Source organism: Ceratotherium simum, chromosome 27, assembly GCF_057802395.1.
Source record: "Ceratotherium simum simum isolate JZ-2026a chromosome 27, ASM5780239v1, whole genome shotgun sequence".
Lineage (NCBI taxonomy): Eukaryota > Metazoa > Chordata > Mammalia > Perissodactyla > Rhinocerotidae > Ceratotherium > Ceratotherium simum.
In genome coordinates, this window is record NC_141926.1 from 28,404,531 (window position 1) to 28,424,753 (window position 20,223).

Sequence of the window (20,223 nt, forward strand, 5' to 3'; positions counted from 1 at the left end):
TGAGTTAACTTTACCTTGTTAGCCCATATACACAAAAGCCCATATACAAAACTATGTAACCAATCTCACTTAAGAATACAGATACTAAATTCCAGATTAAAATTTAGTATATTGAATTTGGAGGCATCATGACTCAATGAGATTTTACCAGAACGCAATACATCATAATGGTAAGAGTGGGTGCTTGGGAGTTTAAATCCTACCCTCAACATTCTAGCAATGAAATGTTGCTTTAGTTCTTAGCTTCTCTAATACTGTTTCCTCAACCACAACATGAAGGGGAAAAAAAACAGCGCTCACCTAATAAGGTGGTTAGGAAGATTAAATGAAAAAAAAAGTTTAAAAACCTCTTAGTACAATCCTTATCATAGTACACAGTAACTACCCCATAAATGTTACCTATTACAATCGTTGTTATTGACACACACATCAGTTGTTGCAACAACAATAAAAAAAAGAAATTTGATAGAGTCAACATCTAAATCTGATTTCAAAATATTTTAAAAACTTAAGACTATAGAGAAATATCCATATTATAATGAAACAATACATACAGAAACTAACATTAATCTTAGTAGTATTCTGTAATCTTAGCTAAAGCAATAAAATAGTAAATGAAAAAAAGAGGTCTGAATATTGACAAGGAAGAGGTCAGAATGATAATTATTTGCAAATAATATGGACTGTATATATAGAATATTGAAGAAAATCAAGAGAATATTTATTAGATCTGATGAGAATTCATTAAGGCAGCTGGATACAATGTTAGTATACAAATCAAAAATTAGGTGAGAAAGGGAAGGAATAAGAAGGGAATAAGCAGCTGGATCCCCATCTCTCTGGCCAGTGGAAGTCATATGCTAATAACAAGATAACCAACTATTTAGTACTGAAGAACATCCATTTTATGTAATGTTTACAGCGATTTATATAACGTACACTGTCCCTTGAAAGGCTCTATTTTATTTTTATAACTTTAGATGATAACCTAAATTAGAAAATACTACATTGCTTTAACTAAGAAATTTACTCTGAATCCAGTTTGTATTATTTTTCAAGTTTTGTTTTAACTCTTAATTTGGTTAATCTGTGATTGGTTAATCCTTCCCACCTAACCCCCCACTGTAATTAACCGAAAATTGACTGTTGATCCATAAAATTTCTTCTGCCGCCATCCTCTACAATTTCTTTTTTATCCTCCCTATCTGGAATAAACGCATGCTTAACTCCACTAAACACTCAGATCTAAAAAAGTTGCTAATGTCTAATCTTACTAACTGTAAGGCTTTAAAGGAAGATTCAGAGACATTTAATGACTTGACTGAGGTCACAGAAAAGTGATTTAGATCCAACCATCTTTTCATTACACTACCTATACTCCAACAGTTGTCTGAAGTTTCCAGCTTTCATTGTTTCCCAATAACGTTAAATTGGAGATTCAGTTAAGGAATTAAAATAACTACTTGCACTTGAACTCCTTATAGAAAACATTCACTCTTGACTACACTCATCAAATATTTACTCAAACATATTATGTGCAAGGAACCAGGGTGAAACAAAACAGGCAAAATACCTGCCCTTATGAACCTTATCTTTTATTCAACTCAGAAAGATGCATTTAATGCAAATAGTATCCAGCTCACTTTACTCTATAAATCAATTTGGTCCCTGGGAGAAAGCCTTCTATTGCTGCCCTAAAGAATCCTCATTTGGTACCTGAATCTAGGTATCAAATTTCTGAGCTCTAAGGATCCTACACTTAGGTCAATATCAAGCTCAAAGGTTGAAGATGCATGTTCGAGACTCAAATTATGGCAGGATTTAACTGCAGCTAATCTGCCCCCAACTCCACCTCACCGGTGGCATCTAAACCTCAGAAAAGCAGCTCTCTGCAGTTTTACTATATCTCATAACTCCCTGCCATGGCCAAACTTCAGCATCAAGCAAAGAACACATCAGAGGAAAGGACAGCCCCCTGCCTTAAAATATACTGTGACAAGCTACTTTGTAGTTGAAAAAAGACCTATGAAAGTTCTGCGTTGTGCTTTTTTTTAAACTAAGAATTACTATATTATTTTATGAAAGATTCATCTTTCTGGAAGAAAAAAAAGAATCCTGAAAATATAGGAATCCGTTCCAACCACCAGAATATAGCTATTTACATAAAACTAATGCTATATACATGCATACACACACACAATCACTTTAAGGAGAGCAGAAAATAGGCTCAATTTTGGTTATGCAATATGAACTAGTTACCTCATTTTACTGATAATTCATAAAGTTGCTAAGTGAAAACAGAGTTTCACTTTTGTTTCTTCTGAAGTATGAAGTTCACTTCCTAGTTACTAGCTTAAGTCCACTTTCTAGCTACCAACTTGGTGGACTTCAATCTATCAATTTATTTGAAGTCGATGGCTTTAAAGTATTTATACCCATATAAGTATTTTTTAAATAGTTCCAATATGAGTAACAAAGTAATACTATGTCAATACGGAAAGCAAACAAACATATTAAGTGTTTCTTTTTAAAAAAAACACATAAGCAGCTTGATGGAAATACAAAAATAAATGCATTATATTGCTCTAAAAAAATTTCCCCAATATCAATGAAATGATCTGACACACACTAAAAACAGCATCATAATGGTAATATTCTGGATTAACAACTATTCCCTTTGTGTAAGGAGGGGTTCATTAAACTAGGAAATTAAACTTGATGGACAAGATTACTGTCAGTAATTTGATTCTTGATCCCATAATTTTATGCATAAACTTCTGAACTAGGCAGATCTGCATTATCTGATTCTATGCTACAGAAGTACTTTAACGAAAATCAATTTAAAAAACTCACAAACTTCTTGCCATTGTTCAAATTTAAGAGATGTGAAAAATATGAGCTACATTTCCCACTTGGAAACAAATTGGCAGTGTTGACTAAATATTCAACACTGAAGAGAACTAGAAACAAAAATGATACCAAACCTATTAAATATTGCTTAGTATACATGTGACCACGAGATCCTGCTCTAAGTATTAACGCTTTATCACATACTCAACATCAAAAACTAAAATTTAAGGTATTCAAAATAGAATAAAGGGGATTAGGAGATAAACTGTTCTAAACTTCCAATATTAAATCCAGAATTATTTCACTGTAAATAAACTGCAGCCTGCAATAATCTTCTAAATTTAACCAGTAACAGTTAACTAACACACAAGAGCTCCAACGACAACTTTCCCAAAGTGCCTAAAATAACAATGCACTATCCTTGCTTTCCAAAATTCTTGAGCATCTTCAATTACCTCAAATACTATCATCAAATTCTAAAAATAATCTCAAAGCAAAAATCTAGCAGACTGTGAGTATATACATAGTCCATTTTAGGATAGCAGACCTTATTCTAAAACGAAGCACAGGTAGGACATAACTACAACAGGGTGGTGCATTCATTACTCACCCAGATAAACCCAACACAACCTTGGTAGCTGCTCACAATAAACTCTAGTTACCCCCCTAATTCCAACACGACTAAAGCAATGTTTTTCTTTTGCCCAAAACGCTTTTCACACAAATGACAAAAAAAAAAATTAACTCATAGCCAACTACTTTTCAGGATATGGTGCAAGCCATGATGGTGCACTTCAGATTCTGAAAGCCAAATCTAGAATAAGAGGAGCATTTCTCACTACTCACTATAAAATGTTTGAAGCTTCACAAACCTAGATTTTTTTTTTTACTTAGGTAAGTGACCATTTGAATGCGTGACTGAGTCAAGAGTAAAGGGTGAGCGACGGAACAAGGTCAAACTCAGGGGACAAAAGATTCCTGGAATAAACATGGCCAGAAAGGTTTCCTTTCTTAAGGGCCAATCTCTATATTCAAGAACGAAAAAAAAAAAAAAAAGGAAAAAGAAACAGAAAGAGGAAAAGGAACCAACCAAATCCTCTACCTATACACAGAGCCCACCTGGTAAATGTACCTGCCCCGCCAGGCAGGCAATTCGATTCTGGTGGAGACCATTTGCAAACAGCAGGCCTGGAATGCTCCTACCTTCAAAACACAAACTGTGTTCAGAAGGGATGACCACCGGCTATTCTATTTTTTAAAAAAAGGAAGGCAGAGGAGAAAGTTTAAGAAACCAGATAGAGGAGTGGAGGAACGTATGGGTCGCTCTCAAAAAATACCCGCCACCGTCTGTTACAGAAAAACAATCGGCCAGAAGGAAGTGGATTGAAACCCCCTAACTACACCCGGCTTCCCACACGCAGCTCGGCCCTGGGAACGAGCCCCCGAAGGCGACGGGAAGGGGCGGGGGAGGAGGCCCCGGGCGGCGGAGGCCGGAGCGGCGGCGGGGAGGCCGGGCTCCGGGCCGAGACGGGGGAAGCCGCCCGTCGGAAGGAGGAGCGGAGCGGGGCCGCGCCGGCCGGCGGGCTCGCCTCACCTTCTGCGCCGCGCTCTGCTGCAGCACATTCTGCTCCACGGTCATGGCCCCCGCGGCGCCGGCGGCCGGCTTCTCGCGCCTCCGCCGGCCCTGGCTGCCGCGCTCCGCCGAGGTCCAGGGAGCGGCGCGGACGGCCGGGGAGGACAGCGCCCCCGCCAGCCAGGCGCGAAGGCGATGGCGGCCGGCGTGCGCGGGCAGCGCGGGCAGGCGGCGAGGCGCCGACAGCGAGGGCCACGGCGGCGGCCCCACGACTCCGCGCGGCCCGCCTCAGCGCGGCTCGCTGGCCGCGGCCCGGGCCATGAGCGGACGGCGGACGCCGGGAGGGCGCGAGCAGGGCGGGCCGCGTCAGGCGCGCGCGCTCCTTCGCCGGCGGCTCGCGGGCCACTGCGGGGAAGGGAGAGGGGACGGAGAGAGCGGCCGCCCGGAATGGCGCTGTCCTTCTCCCTCCGCGACTCCTCCTCCCCTCCCCTCCCCCAACCGCCGTCGCCGTCCCCGCCCCCGCCCGGCGGCTCCTCCCCCGCCGAGCCCCGCCCGCCGGCCGCCCTAACCCTACATTGTGACCCGCGGGGCGGTGGGGCGGGGCGGGGCCGCCTCGGTGCCCCGCCCCCCGCTCGCGGCCCCGCCCCCGCCCCGCGCGGGCCCGCGCTCCCGGGGGCGGGGGGGGGGCGAGGGCGCGCCCCGCGGGTCTGGCCTCGGAGCCGCCCCTGCGGCAGGTTGCGCGACGCTTGTCCTTGGCTCCGCAAAGCTCCAAGCCGAGGCCGGAGGGCAGCTTCCTCCCCGTGCCCAGGACTTGGCGGCTCGCCGGCTTTCCGAACTCCTCCGAGACCGAACATTTCCCTCCAGGCCCGGTAACGTCCCCAAACCGCGTTGGGTCCGGAACGCCGGCTCCGGTCCTCTCCCCTCGGTTTTCTAGGAATTTCACAGGCGGTCAACTTGCCTGAAGGGAAGAGTCAAGTGTGATTTATGCAAAGGGCTATCAGAAGTTCTCATGCTGAAATGTACTTTTTTCCTTAACTAATCATTACATAAATGAATATTGACATTCTCCATCTACTTCATTCATTCAAACATGTGCCAGTCACTGCTAGGCTCTGGAGAAATAAGGTTTATTTCCCGGAGATTTGATATAAATGAACTATGATCTATACAACAGGCAACCTAGATGGTACATAATTATAGTATCCTAGTTGCCAATTATCAGTTAACCACCCCGCATGGAATATTTGACTATATATGGAATTATAAGGATAACCTAACCTTGAGAAAGGAACCTCTAGCCTCAAAAATATCTCAAGTTTCACGAGCTAATCTGGGGATAGGAGGTGAGGGTGCGGCTGTGGGAGGGGCGGAATAATCAGTGCATATTGTTATAAATACTATACTCACATATGCAAATCCGGGTATAATTTTTAATCTGATGACAAGAAAAGGAAGCTTGGTAAATGATCATTGAAATATTGTCTGGCTTTATTTAATAATCATGGATCGTGGTAACTCTTAAGGCTTTTACAACTGTCTTTGCTGTGTACCCTAGATATCTTCAACTACATTTTAAGATCTTTCCCTTGCGTCTTCATATTTATTTGCTCATTTGATTTTAAAAAATTTTATTTTATTGATATCTTATGTCTTTTCCAGAAGAATTTGTAAAGTTGTGAAATGGTTGGAAACCCAGAATTTTAGGAATAATGCAACACTTATGATAGAATGCACAAATTTTTTATGAGAATGCTGAGACCCAAAGATGGTGACTTGTCAAAGAAAGCATACTAGAGTCCATTTTTTCTCGTTTATAGACCAAAGTTCTTTCCAACATATCAACTTCATGTTTCTCCATATTATAGATTCAAAGAAAAAAATCTATCCAGTTCATGACATTTGAATTTAAGAAAGTTAAATTTAACATAAAAATCTAGTACTGTGGTTAAAAGAAAATATTGCCAGATACTAAATTTTAATTTCAAGAATTTGGCAATAAATCTTCCTCTGAGTTAAATTTTTTAATTGTACAAAAAAAATTGCTTATCAAATCTCACCAGATAATCATCAAATAACGCTCTTTATAAGGTAGTCGTACTTGCCCACTTTGAACATTCATTCCCAGCTTACTTCTAATGGTTTTCTACTTATTTTTATTTTTGATCTTAATTGTTGTTTTGTAGAACTTCGAGAAGAAAATTTCAAGTTTCCTTGTGGACATTCTTTTTTAGAAAATGTACAATTGGAATGAATAGAGGATGAGAATTTGAGATAAAATTGCACATAGGACCCACTGCCAGATATCCTAATTCATTTTAAAAATTTGTCACAATGTCAGTTTTGCTGCTCATGAGTCCACCTTAATATGTATGGTTCTTGGAATTATATATCCTCAGGACATTGCTTGATAATTCCTAAACTGTTGCGTTACTCTAGATTGTTGACACTCAGGTAAACACATAAAGTGATAGATTTCACATGAAATTAAAAATTTAGTTCTTAACTAAAAGTCTGTTTTTCTATTTTGGATCAAGATGATGTTTCTAACAATGTTCAGTATGTGCCTTGTATGTGAACCAGGGAAATTGGTATTCTTCTATCTTGACTCTTCATTTCTCTTTGTTTAGAAAGAGTTTGAAAAATCCATTTCTGGACACCAAAAGTCTAATATGTTGCCAAAGCACATTTGTAAGACGTGAATAAGAGAGAAACATTCAATTCATAGTATAGATTTGAACAATTTCCATGACAAAAGAGTGGTTCTTAAATCTACTTTGAGGAGGATCAGAATTATTTCCCTTCTTTAGGTGTATTGACATTCTGGGATAAGGGAACCATAAGCAATCATTCAAAGAGTAGGTTGCTGTGATGTCACCATTGTGATAGAGATGTCATTCTGTGATAGGGTGGTCATAGAGTAGCACCTGTAAGAGTACTATCTGCCTAACACATGCATAATAAAATGTGTATTGAATTAAATGAACAGCCATGAAGGCAAGAAAACAAGTTTATGTTTTTATAGTGTATCTCTAACTCTAACTTCTCATTCCAACTGGGACAGCTTTGTGGTCCTGGCAGCCATATTGTTTTATATGACAGAGCATATCATTGTTAGCATCTCCAGCTGTCAATGGTGCCTCACACACTGAGAGTCTCTAGATGTTGCTTCTTTGGTCAGTTTATTAGTTTGCTAGGGCAGCCATAACAAAATACCCCGGACTAGGTGGCTTCAGCAACAGAAATTTATTTTCTTATAGTGCTGGAGGCTGGAAGTCGAAGATCAAGGTGTCAGCAGGGTTGGTTTCTACTGTGTCTTCTCTCCTGGGCTTGCAGATGCCACCCTCTTGCTGCCTCTTCATATACGTTTGACCTTCTGCCGTGGTATCTCTTCCTCTTTTTATAAGGACACCAGTCATATTGGATTAGGGCCCACTCTAACAGCTTCATTTTAACTTAATCACCTCTTTAAAGACCTTATCTCCAAATATGGTTATATTCGGAGGTACTAGGGGTTGGAATTTCAACGTGTGAATTTGGGGGGGACACAATTTAGCCTATAACAGTCACAGTCAATCTACTTCACTTAATTCTACACTTCATACCTAAGTGCCACCAATATCTTTTTTCCTGCCCCATCCCATAACCTCTTAGATTGGTAAGAGATGCATTTGCATGTTAAAGGATAGTACCTCCACATTTTCTGCCAATATTGACACTTTCAACTGGAATAGTTTTGGGAGAAAGAGTTCTGTGAATTAAAAAAGGAGTCTAGTCTAATGTGAACTATTTCTTTACAAGGTTTACTTTGAAAGCAAGGTCTACATGGAGAAACAGCTACACTTTGTCAACTGAGAGTCATCACAAAAGTAGAGATTTCTTGCCTTGATCATTTGCTCCCCTTACCTTGGACATGCCCAAAGGCATACTCTGACACTGAAAATGGCCTCGAGTCCCCAGACCCTTTCTCATTTCTTATCTTTCTTCCCCTTGTATAGTGGTAGGCATACATTTCCCTGAAATTACCCTACAACATATATGGATAGAGGAAACTACATATCAGAAAGTGTCTAATGCACTTACCAAGACCTCTATCTCCCCTATTCAGAGCACATGATCGCTACATATATACAAATCCCAAAGAACAACCACGGGACTGCTAGCCCAGTGATCTTGGGCAAGTTACTTAAGCCTTCTGCATAATCTTTGCCTATTTGCTATCAGGTACATTCCTTGCACTTCTGTTGCTTTGCTCTGAATCACGGAAAAGACAGTCCCTGCATGGCCCCCATGCTCTCAAGTCAGCCGGCTTCAGAACGAATTTAGCCAATGAGAGGTATAGGTGGGGTATTGGAGGGTGAGAGAAAGGGAGAAGCCAGGCTATTTCTCTTTCTCCTTCTCCCTCTCTCCTTGGGTGGCATCTCCTTGGGCTGTACAGACAGTCCCCAACTTACAATGGTTCTACTTACAATTTTTCAACTTTGCAATGTTGTGAAAGTGATACACATTCAGTAGAAACCGTACTTCAAATTTTGAATGTTAATCTTTTCCCCGGGTAGCAATATGCAGTACGATACTCTCTTGTGATGCTGGGCAGTGGCAGTGAGCCACAGCTCCCAGTAGCCCCGCGATCATGAGAGTGAACCACCAATTCACTTGCAACCATTCTGTACCCAGACAACCATTCTATTTTTCCCTTTCGATACAGTAGTCAATAAATTACATGAGATATTCAACACTTTATTATAAAATAAACTTTGTGTTAGATGCTTTTGCCCAACTATAGGCTAATAAGTGTTCTGAGCATGTTTAAGTTATGCTAGGCTGAGCTGTGATGTTTGGTAGGTTAGGGGTATTAAATGCATTTTTGACTTTAATGATATTTTCACCTTAACAATGGGTTTATTGGGACATAACCCCATCGTAAGTCAAGGAAGATCTGTATGTACCTCTTCGGCGGTTCCAGCTTTCATCAGACCGGCCTACCCTGGTTCAAGGTCCTCTTGGTGCAGTAGTTCCCTGAGCTCTGGAAATCTTACCTCCTTCCCTCATCCCTCCGAATTAAGAGTCATAATGACTTCTTGCTATTGCTAAACTCTAGTTTAGCTCACTGTCCCTTTTTGGCTTCTCAGCTTTTCCATTACCTGTAAAACCAATTCTTTGGATTAAGTATCCCTTGACTTAAATATTTAGACAGTATTCTGTTTTTATGACATGACCTTTATTGACATATGTTTTCTGGGTCCGTTGTGTCATCTATAAAATGGGAATAATTATATAGGGTTATTTTGATGATTAAATGATTAGGTGCATGGAAAGTATTTAGAACACTGTAAGGCACGAAGTAAGTACATGATAAATGTGAGCAAGTTCTTGCTATTATTATTATTAGGGCTTCCTTGTGACCTATAAATTGAGAAGTTAAAACCGTTAGATGAGCACGAAGAAGAATTAGTCAGGTGGGACTGAATATTCCGAATCTGGGAAAACAAGACAAGAAGCTGAGTTAAGTGAGATCACTTTACAAAATCTGTCAGTCTAAGAAGGGGCTGTTCCACTGACATTTCTGTGATAGTTTCATATATCAAATCATGTACACAACAACTTGTCGAGGATTTTCGCTAGTTTCAGACTCTTGGTGATTATTAGTGTTCTCTCTTGGATAGTGGAAAAGATACAAAGTTCAGATGTAAATGTCTTTAATTTTAAAAAATACGTACTAGAAGTATGGCAAATCAGAAATTTATTTTTGGATAAATGATGCTGTTAGCAAGTAGAAACAAACAAAAACTTAAATATTAGGCAGAAATGCTATTCATTTTTGGATTCTGCATAACTACATTTATACTGAATGGTTGCTCAGTAAGTGTAATTGAAATGAATTTATAAACAAAAATTAAAACAAATTTTAAAAATCTCCTTTCCTACTTTCTAGGCTTTCAGAAAATGTTTTTAGTATATTTAGTATATCTACTGTCATGTTATAAAATGAGACAGTAGTAGATTAGTATACAATAATCTACTATTGTCTCAGCATATTAGGTTGGTCTGCTTTTCATCAAGAACAACACAGGGCATTTTTTTATGTGAAGATTATTAAATGACTCTGTTCAAATCTACCACAGCTTTCAGTGTAGGCTATCGTGTTATAACACCCATAACTGTATGGGAATACTGACTGGGAATAAATCCTGTATAAGTGAAAATAAGATAGCTTATTTTAAAATTAGATCCTATTGGTTTCAATTTCAGAACATTCCCTCTAAGACTGGCCTTACTGTCAGGTGAGTTGGAATGGCTCTTCTAGGCCTTCTATTTTGAGAGGCGTACGGGAAACAGTCTGATACATCAGAGCCAGCCACTATTTTGTGTACAGCCACTATTACTATGTACCAGGACCTGTGCCAAGCTCTCTACACTTCAAGCAATTTGATCTTTACAGCAACCCCGTGAAGTTGGAGTTATTAACTCTTTTCACAGAGGAAGAAGCTATGGCTTATTGTTTAAGTAATTGCCCAAGGACACACAGCCCAAACATATTAACCCGTTTGAACCCAGATAGAAGGTCTGTCTGGTTTCAAAGCTTCTGAATTAAACCCCCTATACTGTAGACCAGCCATTTTCTAAGTGTGATTGATGGATTCCTGTGGGTCCTCAAAATTCTTTCAGGGGGTTGGCAAGATGCTTCCTTTTCCAACTATATATCTGTGTGAGACCAGTTGTTCCTCATTTACTTCAACCCAAACAATGTATGGTAACAGAATACAGAAGCAGATTAGAGAATTCCATCGTCTTCTGATAAACCAAACATTAGAGATTTGCAAAAATGTAAAACAATGTCATTCTTTTCCCTAATCTTTTTTGATTTGGAAAGTATGGTTATTTTTCATAAAAGTAATATTTACATTAAAATGTAATGGGTTTCTTATTTTTAAATGAAATAATAAATAAATATTTTTGAAATTTCTCCATTTTAACTTTGTAGACAAAAAAGAGTGATATAACCTACAGATATAAAATCTCATCAGGGTCCTCAATAATTTTTAAGAGTATAAAGCAGTCCTAGCACCAAAAATGTTGAGACCCACTGCTGTAGACTTCCATTGTCATCAGGCGTTTTGCAAGAACTATGAATAAAACTGATCTGACAGCTCTTTATGTCTCTCGGGTATCATGTATCACTATTGTGATCTTTCGAGAAAGTGAGATAGAAATACAGTAAATTGAATCAAAATTTCTTCCTTATCCAAGTACCATTTAAAAGCTGGTTTAGCTCTAGGTTTATAAATTATCATGTAGAAAAGTAGAGCCCTAAAAATGTGTGGGTGAAAGTATGTGGAACCACCTTCTTTGTTGTTGAAAGAATCAAAGATGAATTTTTTGACAGTACTCTGAAAATGGTTAAGGACAATTCGAATGTATGATATTGTTATAATTTACTATAATATTTTGGTAATAATGAAATTGTGGAAGTAAGGAATTGGCTTTGAGAGATAACCTTAGCGCTGTTTAATAAATATAACTTTATTGTACTAATATAATATATAACTATATTATATATGTGTTATAACTCTAACATAATATAATAAATATAATCACTTTATATTTGAGTGCTTTGCCATATATAAATCACTTGAATATACAGTGTGTCTCATTTGAATCTCGCTAACTATTCTATGAGGCAAGGCAGGACATACTCTCTATCCATTCTACAAAGGTGGAAACCTATTCTCAGACTAGTTGAATGACTTGCCACCAGTACACAGCAAGTATATGGTTGTTTTAAAACTTGTACCTAGCATAATACCTCAGCAAATATTTATCAAATAAAAAACTGAAGAAATCAGGTCTTCTAACTCCTAGTCCACTGTCTTAGCTCTGGCATATGCTGATTTAAGAGGGTAATGTATTTTGCAACATGCCTCATTTGCCAACAGTATTCAGAATGAATTCAAAAGGCACATTGTGGTACTCATTTAGCACTTACTTATGCAGATCTTTGTCACGAGAGCAGTAACAGATGAAGAGGATACTCATTCTTGTATCAAGGGCTTATACTCAATCTTCAAATTTATTTTTTTCCATCTTCAAAGAGTAAGTGATGTCATGCTAACTCTTTTTCATGTGGCATGTTAGGATTAACTTCCAAAAAACAGAAACACACACATGAGTTTCATTGGAATTTTAAAAGTATGATAATTTTGCCAAATAAATAGGAATTTAATATACTTATGACAAGCCCACTTAAAACCAACCAATGATCTCGCCCTAATGGCTCTTTCAAATTTCAGTACCATGGACAAAGTCAGAAGAAAAACAAATGATCTCTACCCCCTAAAAGCCTACAGCCTCGGGGGGAGTCAGCTATAGAAACAATGTCCTAGTGTACGAGGAAATGAGGAAACCAGGAATAGAGGGGAACCTAACTCTGCCTAAAAAAGACAGTCTTTGCTCTGACATAGTTCACAATCTGGTGGGAGAATCAGGAATATAGACAACAGAATATGAGATGTTAATAAGCTAACTTGTTTACAAATTACTGGAAGTCAGAGGAAGGAGAAATGGACTCAGTCTGAGAAAATAAAGCAAGGTTTCACAGAGAAGGTGACAGTTTGGAGAAAGAATGAAGTAGAAGTAATTGACAGCACAGGCCTCAGGTCCCAGCCTACTGAATGAAGGTACTAAAAACTTGACCTTATTTTTACCTTTGCTTCACAGAAACTTGAAGTAAATGATCATGAACCTATTGTGTTTATTTTGAACCAATTGTCTGCATGTGATGAGCAGGAAGTCCTGTAGGCAGAATCTCTATGACAGTTAGACTGGTGAGTAGGAGACACTGGGCGGAAACACACCCTTGAGAATGGCAATCACACTTCTTGAACATTGTAGAATCTTCATTCCACTTAAATGGAATTATCCACAGCTGTGCATATAAGTGGCAACTTCTGGGAAGACGAGAAGTCTCCAGAACCGTTTTGTGTTATCTCCTTCTTTATGCAACCATTGCCGAATATGGCCATACACTTGGCCATTAAAGAATCTTACTCAGGTGTTCTAGATTTCTCTGCCCTGTCTGTCCTGACACTTATATATGCTGCATGGTTTTTTTCAACAATATCATCAAACTAAGCCAATTTCTAGAAAATGCCAACACTTTGTACTGGATACATCAGAGGTTGTGTTCTTGGGTGGGGACAGCCCACTATCTGAACCGCATGTTTGGGTAGTTGGCCATTGTACCTTGGTGAAAGGTAGGGCCACACCTACTGCCACAGAAACCAAAAATGCCGGATACTTGCTCTCTGAGATCCATAGAATGAACTCTGCCAATCAGATGCTCCCCCAGGCCCACTGAATCTTTAACTAATGAGGCAAAGAAAGAGACAATTTAGAATTCTTTCTGGTGGTGGGAATGGTGAGGGGGTGAGAGGGTGGTGGTGGTGAGGGCTTCCTGAGTGGTGTCCAGTGTCAAGCCAAAGATGTAGCAACTTAAAGGTCATCTCTTTATCTAGAGTTCTAACCTCCTCCCTCCCCTGGTTCCTACCCATTTTCCAAGCTGGAGTCTCTATCCTTCCTTTTATTCTGTCTGCTGCCAGGTAGGTTTCCAACACTCTTCTTTCTTAAAGGCAGAATTGGTTTCTGTCTCTTATAACAATGAACCCTGACTGGCCCAGTTTTTCCTAAGTAACAGAATGTATAATGTAATTGTACCTTGTAATGCTTCTAATTGGACAATTTCTATGGGAAATGCATTTTAAGAATGTCTTAACAATTGTTAAGTGACAGGTGACGGCATCCCAAAAAAACGATGTCTTTATGATTGAGTATGAAGAAAGATACATTAATTTGAGTAGCTCACATGGACTCCCAAACCCAAGGGGATAAACTTTCACTAGACTTTGCAATGCTAATGCTTGCTAATTGTAACCAAAACAAGGCTGGTTAATGGATACAACTTATTCTCCAGTTGGGAACAGTCAAAGGAAGGAATAAAACTAGGAGATGGGAAGAGCAGTTTCTTAGCAGAAGGATTGAACATAAAAAGAAGGAGAGTACTCCAAAAAGGAATTCATCCACTTATTTTATTCATTCAAAGAACATTCAAGGAATGTTTATGTGCTAAATGAAGGTAAACAAAAAGAGAACCAAAGAAGAGTTCAGCTCTCAAGAAGTGTAGGAGAATATAGATACATAAAAACTTAATATACTGATACAAAGCTATGAGAGTTACTTAAAATATTCCATAGGCTTGTGTATTAGTTTTCTATGCTACATAATACGTTACCACAAACTCAGTGGCTTAAAATAACTCACTTTTATTATCTCACATTTCCATGAGTGAGGAGTCCAGGCCCAGCTTACCTGGGTCCTCTGCTCAGGGTCTCACATAGCTACAATCAAGAAGGCACCGGGACTTGGGTCTCATCTGGGCTCAGGATCCTCTTCCAAGCTTACATGGCTGTTGGGAGAATACATTTCCTTACAGCTGTGGAAGTCGTAGCGTTTTCTTCTTCAAGGGCAGCAAGAAAGGGAGAGTCTCTATCCTTCTTTAGAAGGGTTCATGTGATTAAGTCAGACCCACCCAGGATAATCTCCCTTTTCATTAGTTTAAAGTCAACTGATTAGAGACCTTAATTGTATTGGCAAAATCTCTTCACCTTTTTTTTATAACATAATCTCAGGAGTGATATCCCTATTCTATTGGTTAGAAGCAAACTCTGGGTCCCACCCACACTCAATGGGAAGGGATTATACAAGGGTTGTGGGTGATTAGAATTCTCAGAATTCTGCCTACCACACTGCTACCACAGTGTCTTCAGTCATAAATGAATGATGGAGAGGGAAAGTTGAGAGAGACAAGCCAGAGAGAGAAGGCACTCAAACTATCAGCCTAGCCCTTGCACTGGAGTAGAGGCCTTCTTTCACCCACACAAGTCAAGTCTTAAACCAGTTGCCCAAGAAAAGGTAAGAGGCATTTTCAATTCCACTCAACAAAGCTTTGTGCTATACACTATAGTCCAGGGAAACCCAGGAGAATATAAGAAGTTTCTGTGTTTACTGGGCTTCTAGCCTAAATGAAGAGACAGACAAGGACATACCTTCTACCCAACATGCATTGGCAAGTATTCAGATTAGCGGTGATTTAACAGCACTTCATCTCCTTTAGAGCTAATGTATTTATCTTGTTTTCCCATGCTGCCATATTTCCCCATATTCATGTGCATATTCCTTTCCAGAGATGGGTTCTCCTCCCAAGTTAGAGAAAAGGTTGAGCCCAACGTCAATTTAATGAATATTACCGAGCTTCCCTGTGTATGAGATGAGGAATGGAGTGACCTGCCAATTCCCTTATGCAGTTCCCATTCTCATTTCAATGATATGACCAGACAACATCTGGCTAGTACCAGGAGGACATGGGAGGGTTCTGGTCCCCTTAATGAGAGCTAAAAGGTATAGGCCTTACCTTTCGTTGCCTGAGTGATGTACTTTTTGCTGTGATTTTTTTTTTTTTTGTGAGGAAGATCAGCCCTGTGCTAACATCTGCCAATCCTCCTCTTTTTTTGCTGAGGAAGACTGGCCCTGGGCTAACATCCGTGCCCATCTTCCTCCACTTTATATGGGATGCCGCCACAGCATGGCTTGCTAAGCAGTGCATTGGTCCATGGCTGGGATCTGAACCGGCGAACCCCGGGCCGCCACAGTGGGGAGCACACATTTAATCGCTTGTGCCACCAGGCTGGCCCCGCTGTGATTTTTTTTTAAACCATACGTTCAGAATGATCTAGAAGAGGCACAGTTAACCGTTTCCACTTTGCTCCCATGTGAGAGGATAAGGGTGGCTGCAGCCCCTATCCTCTTCCTGAAGATACCAACTGCTACTTCCTTACAGGCAGGTGCAGTATGCCATTGTGGGGAGGCTGGGCTGTTGAAGCTTCTTTTGGGCATCCTGGATCGTCCTGCACAAGGACCACCTTCTACCTTCCAAAGGGGTTATCATGGAACAAGAAGACAATATTCAGGGTGCAATGATGTTGGACGCTGGGAAAATTTGAAGAACATCCCCAAAGTACTGATCTGGGGTCTCAGTTTGCCTGGAGGTTGGAAGGGGGCTGACTTGCAGCACTGTGTCCAAAAGAAGAAATGATGGGATACCAGATCTTCATGGATGCCCTACACAACCCGAACAAGTAGGGACATACCGGTAGAAGGGAAGGCAGAGAACCATGGGACTGCCCCACATCTGTCACCCTAGAGATTGGGAACCTCTCTGTAATATAATTTGACTTCTCTGGTATCTGGTAACCACACATCCCCAAGGCCTACAGTCTTAGCTTTGATTCACTGTTTGCCCTTGCAGGTATCTAGGGTTCAATTAATTCATTACTGTGGCCTTCAAAAAACAAAAGTTAGTGAGAATATCATATTGTTGACACTTGCTGACATTTGGCCCTGCAAAAATCAAAAATTTTAATGACCTCATAATCCTGTTATGTTGAAATTTATTTCTAAAAATGCTTCCTCGCTATAATGTAAGGTAATAGGAGAATGGCAGTTACGTATCTGCATTACCCTCGTCAACAGGAAACATAAGATTCCTTCCCCCCATCATGTGCTTCTCTAGTTGGGGAGATAAAGGTTATATTCTCATGTAAATATCTCTTAAGAGAAGGCAGTAAGTGCCAAATGGGAGTTATAGATTATGCAAATTTAGATACCACAACCAGAACCCAGAGATCATGATTCAGTAGGGCAGGGTCCCCAGCATCTGTGTAGATTTTTTTAAATAGATAATACATGCATATAGAGCCAAATTTTACATTTAAAAAGAATATACAGATGAAAATATACATTTCATTCACTCCCTTTGTTTTCCTCAGTGGGGGCAATTGTTCTTCAAGTTTCTTTTCTATCCTTTGTGCATATACAAGCATATAGAAACCAGAGAAAAAAGATAGCATCACATACACTCTATTCTTTACCTTGCTTTTTTTCATTTAATAATATATATTGGAGATCATTTCAAGTCCTTAAAAACACATACTCTCAAAGCATTTTAATAGATATAAGACACTGGTAAAAATCTTCAAGGCGCATTAGGCTCTTCCAGTCGTCTATGGGGGCAGTTTTGTGCTAGAACCACACTGATTTCAAAAGATCCCATCTAATCCACATTCTTTTTATCTTTATCTACTAACCCAAATTTACCTACTAATCTAAGTTTGCAATTTTTTTTTTCATTTAAAATACAGACTTCTAATGGGACTGGCTAGTACAACCGGGACCTTCTCCTAAAGGATCTAGGAAATAAATATCCATCATAAAATTCTAGTCTTCTTATTATTTCCACATAAAATTCTAGCCTTCTCATTACTTCCACTTTTGATATTTGTCATGCAGACAGTTAGCAGAATTGCAAAGGGTTTTGTTTGCAAATATTTATACTCTAAAGACTCTAAATTGTATGCTTAAGGAAAAAATATTAATCTATCATCCAAAATAAGCAAAAGAAAAATAAAAGGAGGCTTATCTGCCAATGGCTAAGAATGTGGATTTGAAAAGGATTTTACTTTCTGGAAATTTTAATTTCGTTGAAAAGCATACAGGTAAACAGAAGTTTAAGAAGAGCCCTTTTAATCTTCCAAATAGTTTTATTGCCCGTTCAGCTTGGACCAAAATTAATCTGGAAACTACTTCACATTGAATAGACTGAAAATGATTAGACACACACACACACACACACGCACGCACATCAAAAAGCCTTGTATCAGAATCCCCAAATTTCAGTTAGTAACATGAGAACAGTAAAAGACTTTCCATCTTACTTTAGTTAGAACTTACCCGGCACAAGTACTTTGCTGTTTAAATATTTATTAATGTGTTTAAATATTAAATAGAAAACCTCTCTGATGCTAGACATGCACTAAAACAAATTGGAATTGGTTTCTGAGTTTCAGTATTGATGTTTTCTTTGGAAATAATTAAGAAAAAGAAAACTTAATGACAAAAAGTTGCACTCAGGGACATCCTCAAAGCCAGAAATAAGATATGTTCACTGTATATTGATGCCTAAAAATTATACAACTTTACATATTCTTATTCCCCAACTCAACTAGATAAAAACTTAATAGTACAATTCCTCATTATCAGACTAAGTGGTTGTGAAATGTAAGTAAAATATACATAGTTGGGAATTATCTTCTCTTTTTGGAGGTGAAAAGATTTTTCAAATTTTGGGGTTTTGTTTTGATATTTTGGTCTTTCCTGAATATAGAGTTGACATTTGAAAAGAGTGTATTATGCCTATAGCTTGTGACACAAACAATATACATTGGATTTACAAAGTTAAGTAGTTACCTTTCATATTTTGGATAAAATAGCATACTAATAGTTGCTGATTTTTTCACATTTTAATTTGTTTTTTTAACTAATTCTACTGTTAAGATGATAAACAGGTTTTTTTCTCTTTCCTTTATATCTAGATGAATATCCAGCCAGTCCCCTAAATTTAATCATAAATATGAGTCATAGAATGAATATGAATACATCACAGGGCTGAAAATAGATTTTTCCTATTTTAGTACAGTTCAATAAGAACTCTAACAATCTCAAACTTTTAATTCACTTTTATGCTAATTCCAGAGTATAAGTGGTCTGGTCTGCACTAATTTATTGCCCTAACTCAGACTGTCTCACTTTTAAAAGGTAGTGATAGTTTTTCACAATATTCTTATGCTGTCAGGCATTCCGTTTTATTGACATAAATTCAAATGCAAATATATGTCCTATTCTTTAGAATGGGAATTAATTTAAAAATCTTTCTTATTGCCTATCAATTTTACCAGGCATCTTAACCGTATTTTTTAAGTTTAAATTGATTTTTGTAACATGGGGGAAATATTACCCTTCTGTTTGATATTACATTAGAAATAATGATTAATGACACTTCTAGATGACAACTACCAGCTAAGTATCTTGTGATTTATATATATACCAATATTGTAAACACTCTGAAAGTGAGAAGATAAGTTTGTTTTCTCAATAAGCAGACACTATAGCTGGGGATGTTTGGAATTATTCTTAATTAGAACAATTCTATTTGTCAACAGAATGGAGACTTTTAGGAATTTTTTTTTAATTGAGATTTATTCACAGTTGTTTTTTTTTTTGAGACTTTAGCGAGCCATCTCAGACTTTATGAAGTAGTTGAAAATCACACCTTTATCTTTAAATACACTATTGATACTAGTTCTGACTAAACTATTGATGTTGTATGCTTACCCGACGTTTTGAAAATAGAATACAAGAAAGAGAAAAGACTCATGATATACTAAACTCTTGTCGAGCAGAATTATGCCTTAATGTGGACAGTACACATACACTACTTTTCTTTCATCAAAGTCTGTTGTCTTTTAAGTTTGGAAATGACCATTCAAATGAATATCCATTCAAAGATTCAAAGGATATTTACATTAGTCAGGCAGTAACCAGGCTGAGGTTCAAGAGTAAATAAGGAAATAGTCCTTGCTGTCAAAAACCTTAATGTCTACCAGAGATAAAATACAGGTAAATACAGGTGATATGGGTGCAATGATATGAGTATGTTCAGGCTAACAAAAACAGATGTGATCATTTCTGATGGGGAAGATCAATGCAATGGACTGAATGTTTGTGTACCCCAAGAAAATTCATGTGTTGAAATCCTTACTCCCACATATAATGGTATTAGGAGGTGGGGGCCTTTGGGAAGTGATTAGGTCATGAGGGCAGAGCCTTCATGAATGAACTAATCCTCATGAATG

The 20,223-nt window shown here is 38.7% G+C and overlaps 1 protein-coding gene across 3 annotated transcripts in view; it reads right to left on the reverse strand.

Moving 5' to 3' along the window:
* The window catches only part of USP25 (ubiquitin specific peptidase 25), a 137,262-nt gene extending 132,421 nt beyond the window's left edge, over positions 1 to 4,841 (reverse strand). The window contains exon 1 of one of the 3 annotated variants that reach the window (XM_014795498.2): positions 4,445 to 4,841. In XM_014795498.2, the coding sequence (XP_014650984.1) occupies positions 4,445 to 4,489 (45 nt within the window). In that variant the 5' untranslated portion in view covers positions 4,490 to 4,841. The remainder of the gene's footprint in view (positions 1 to 4,444) is intronic. The other 2 variants (XM_014795500.2, XM_004440736.3) reach the window with 2 other exon arrangements.
* Between the last annotated feature and the right edge of the window lie 15,382 nt (positions 4,842 to 20,223).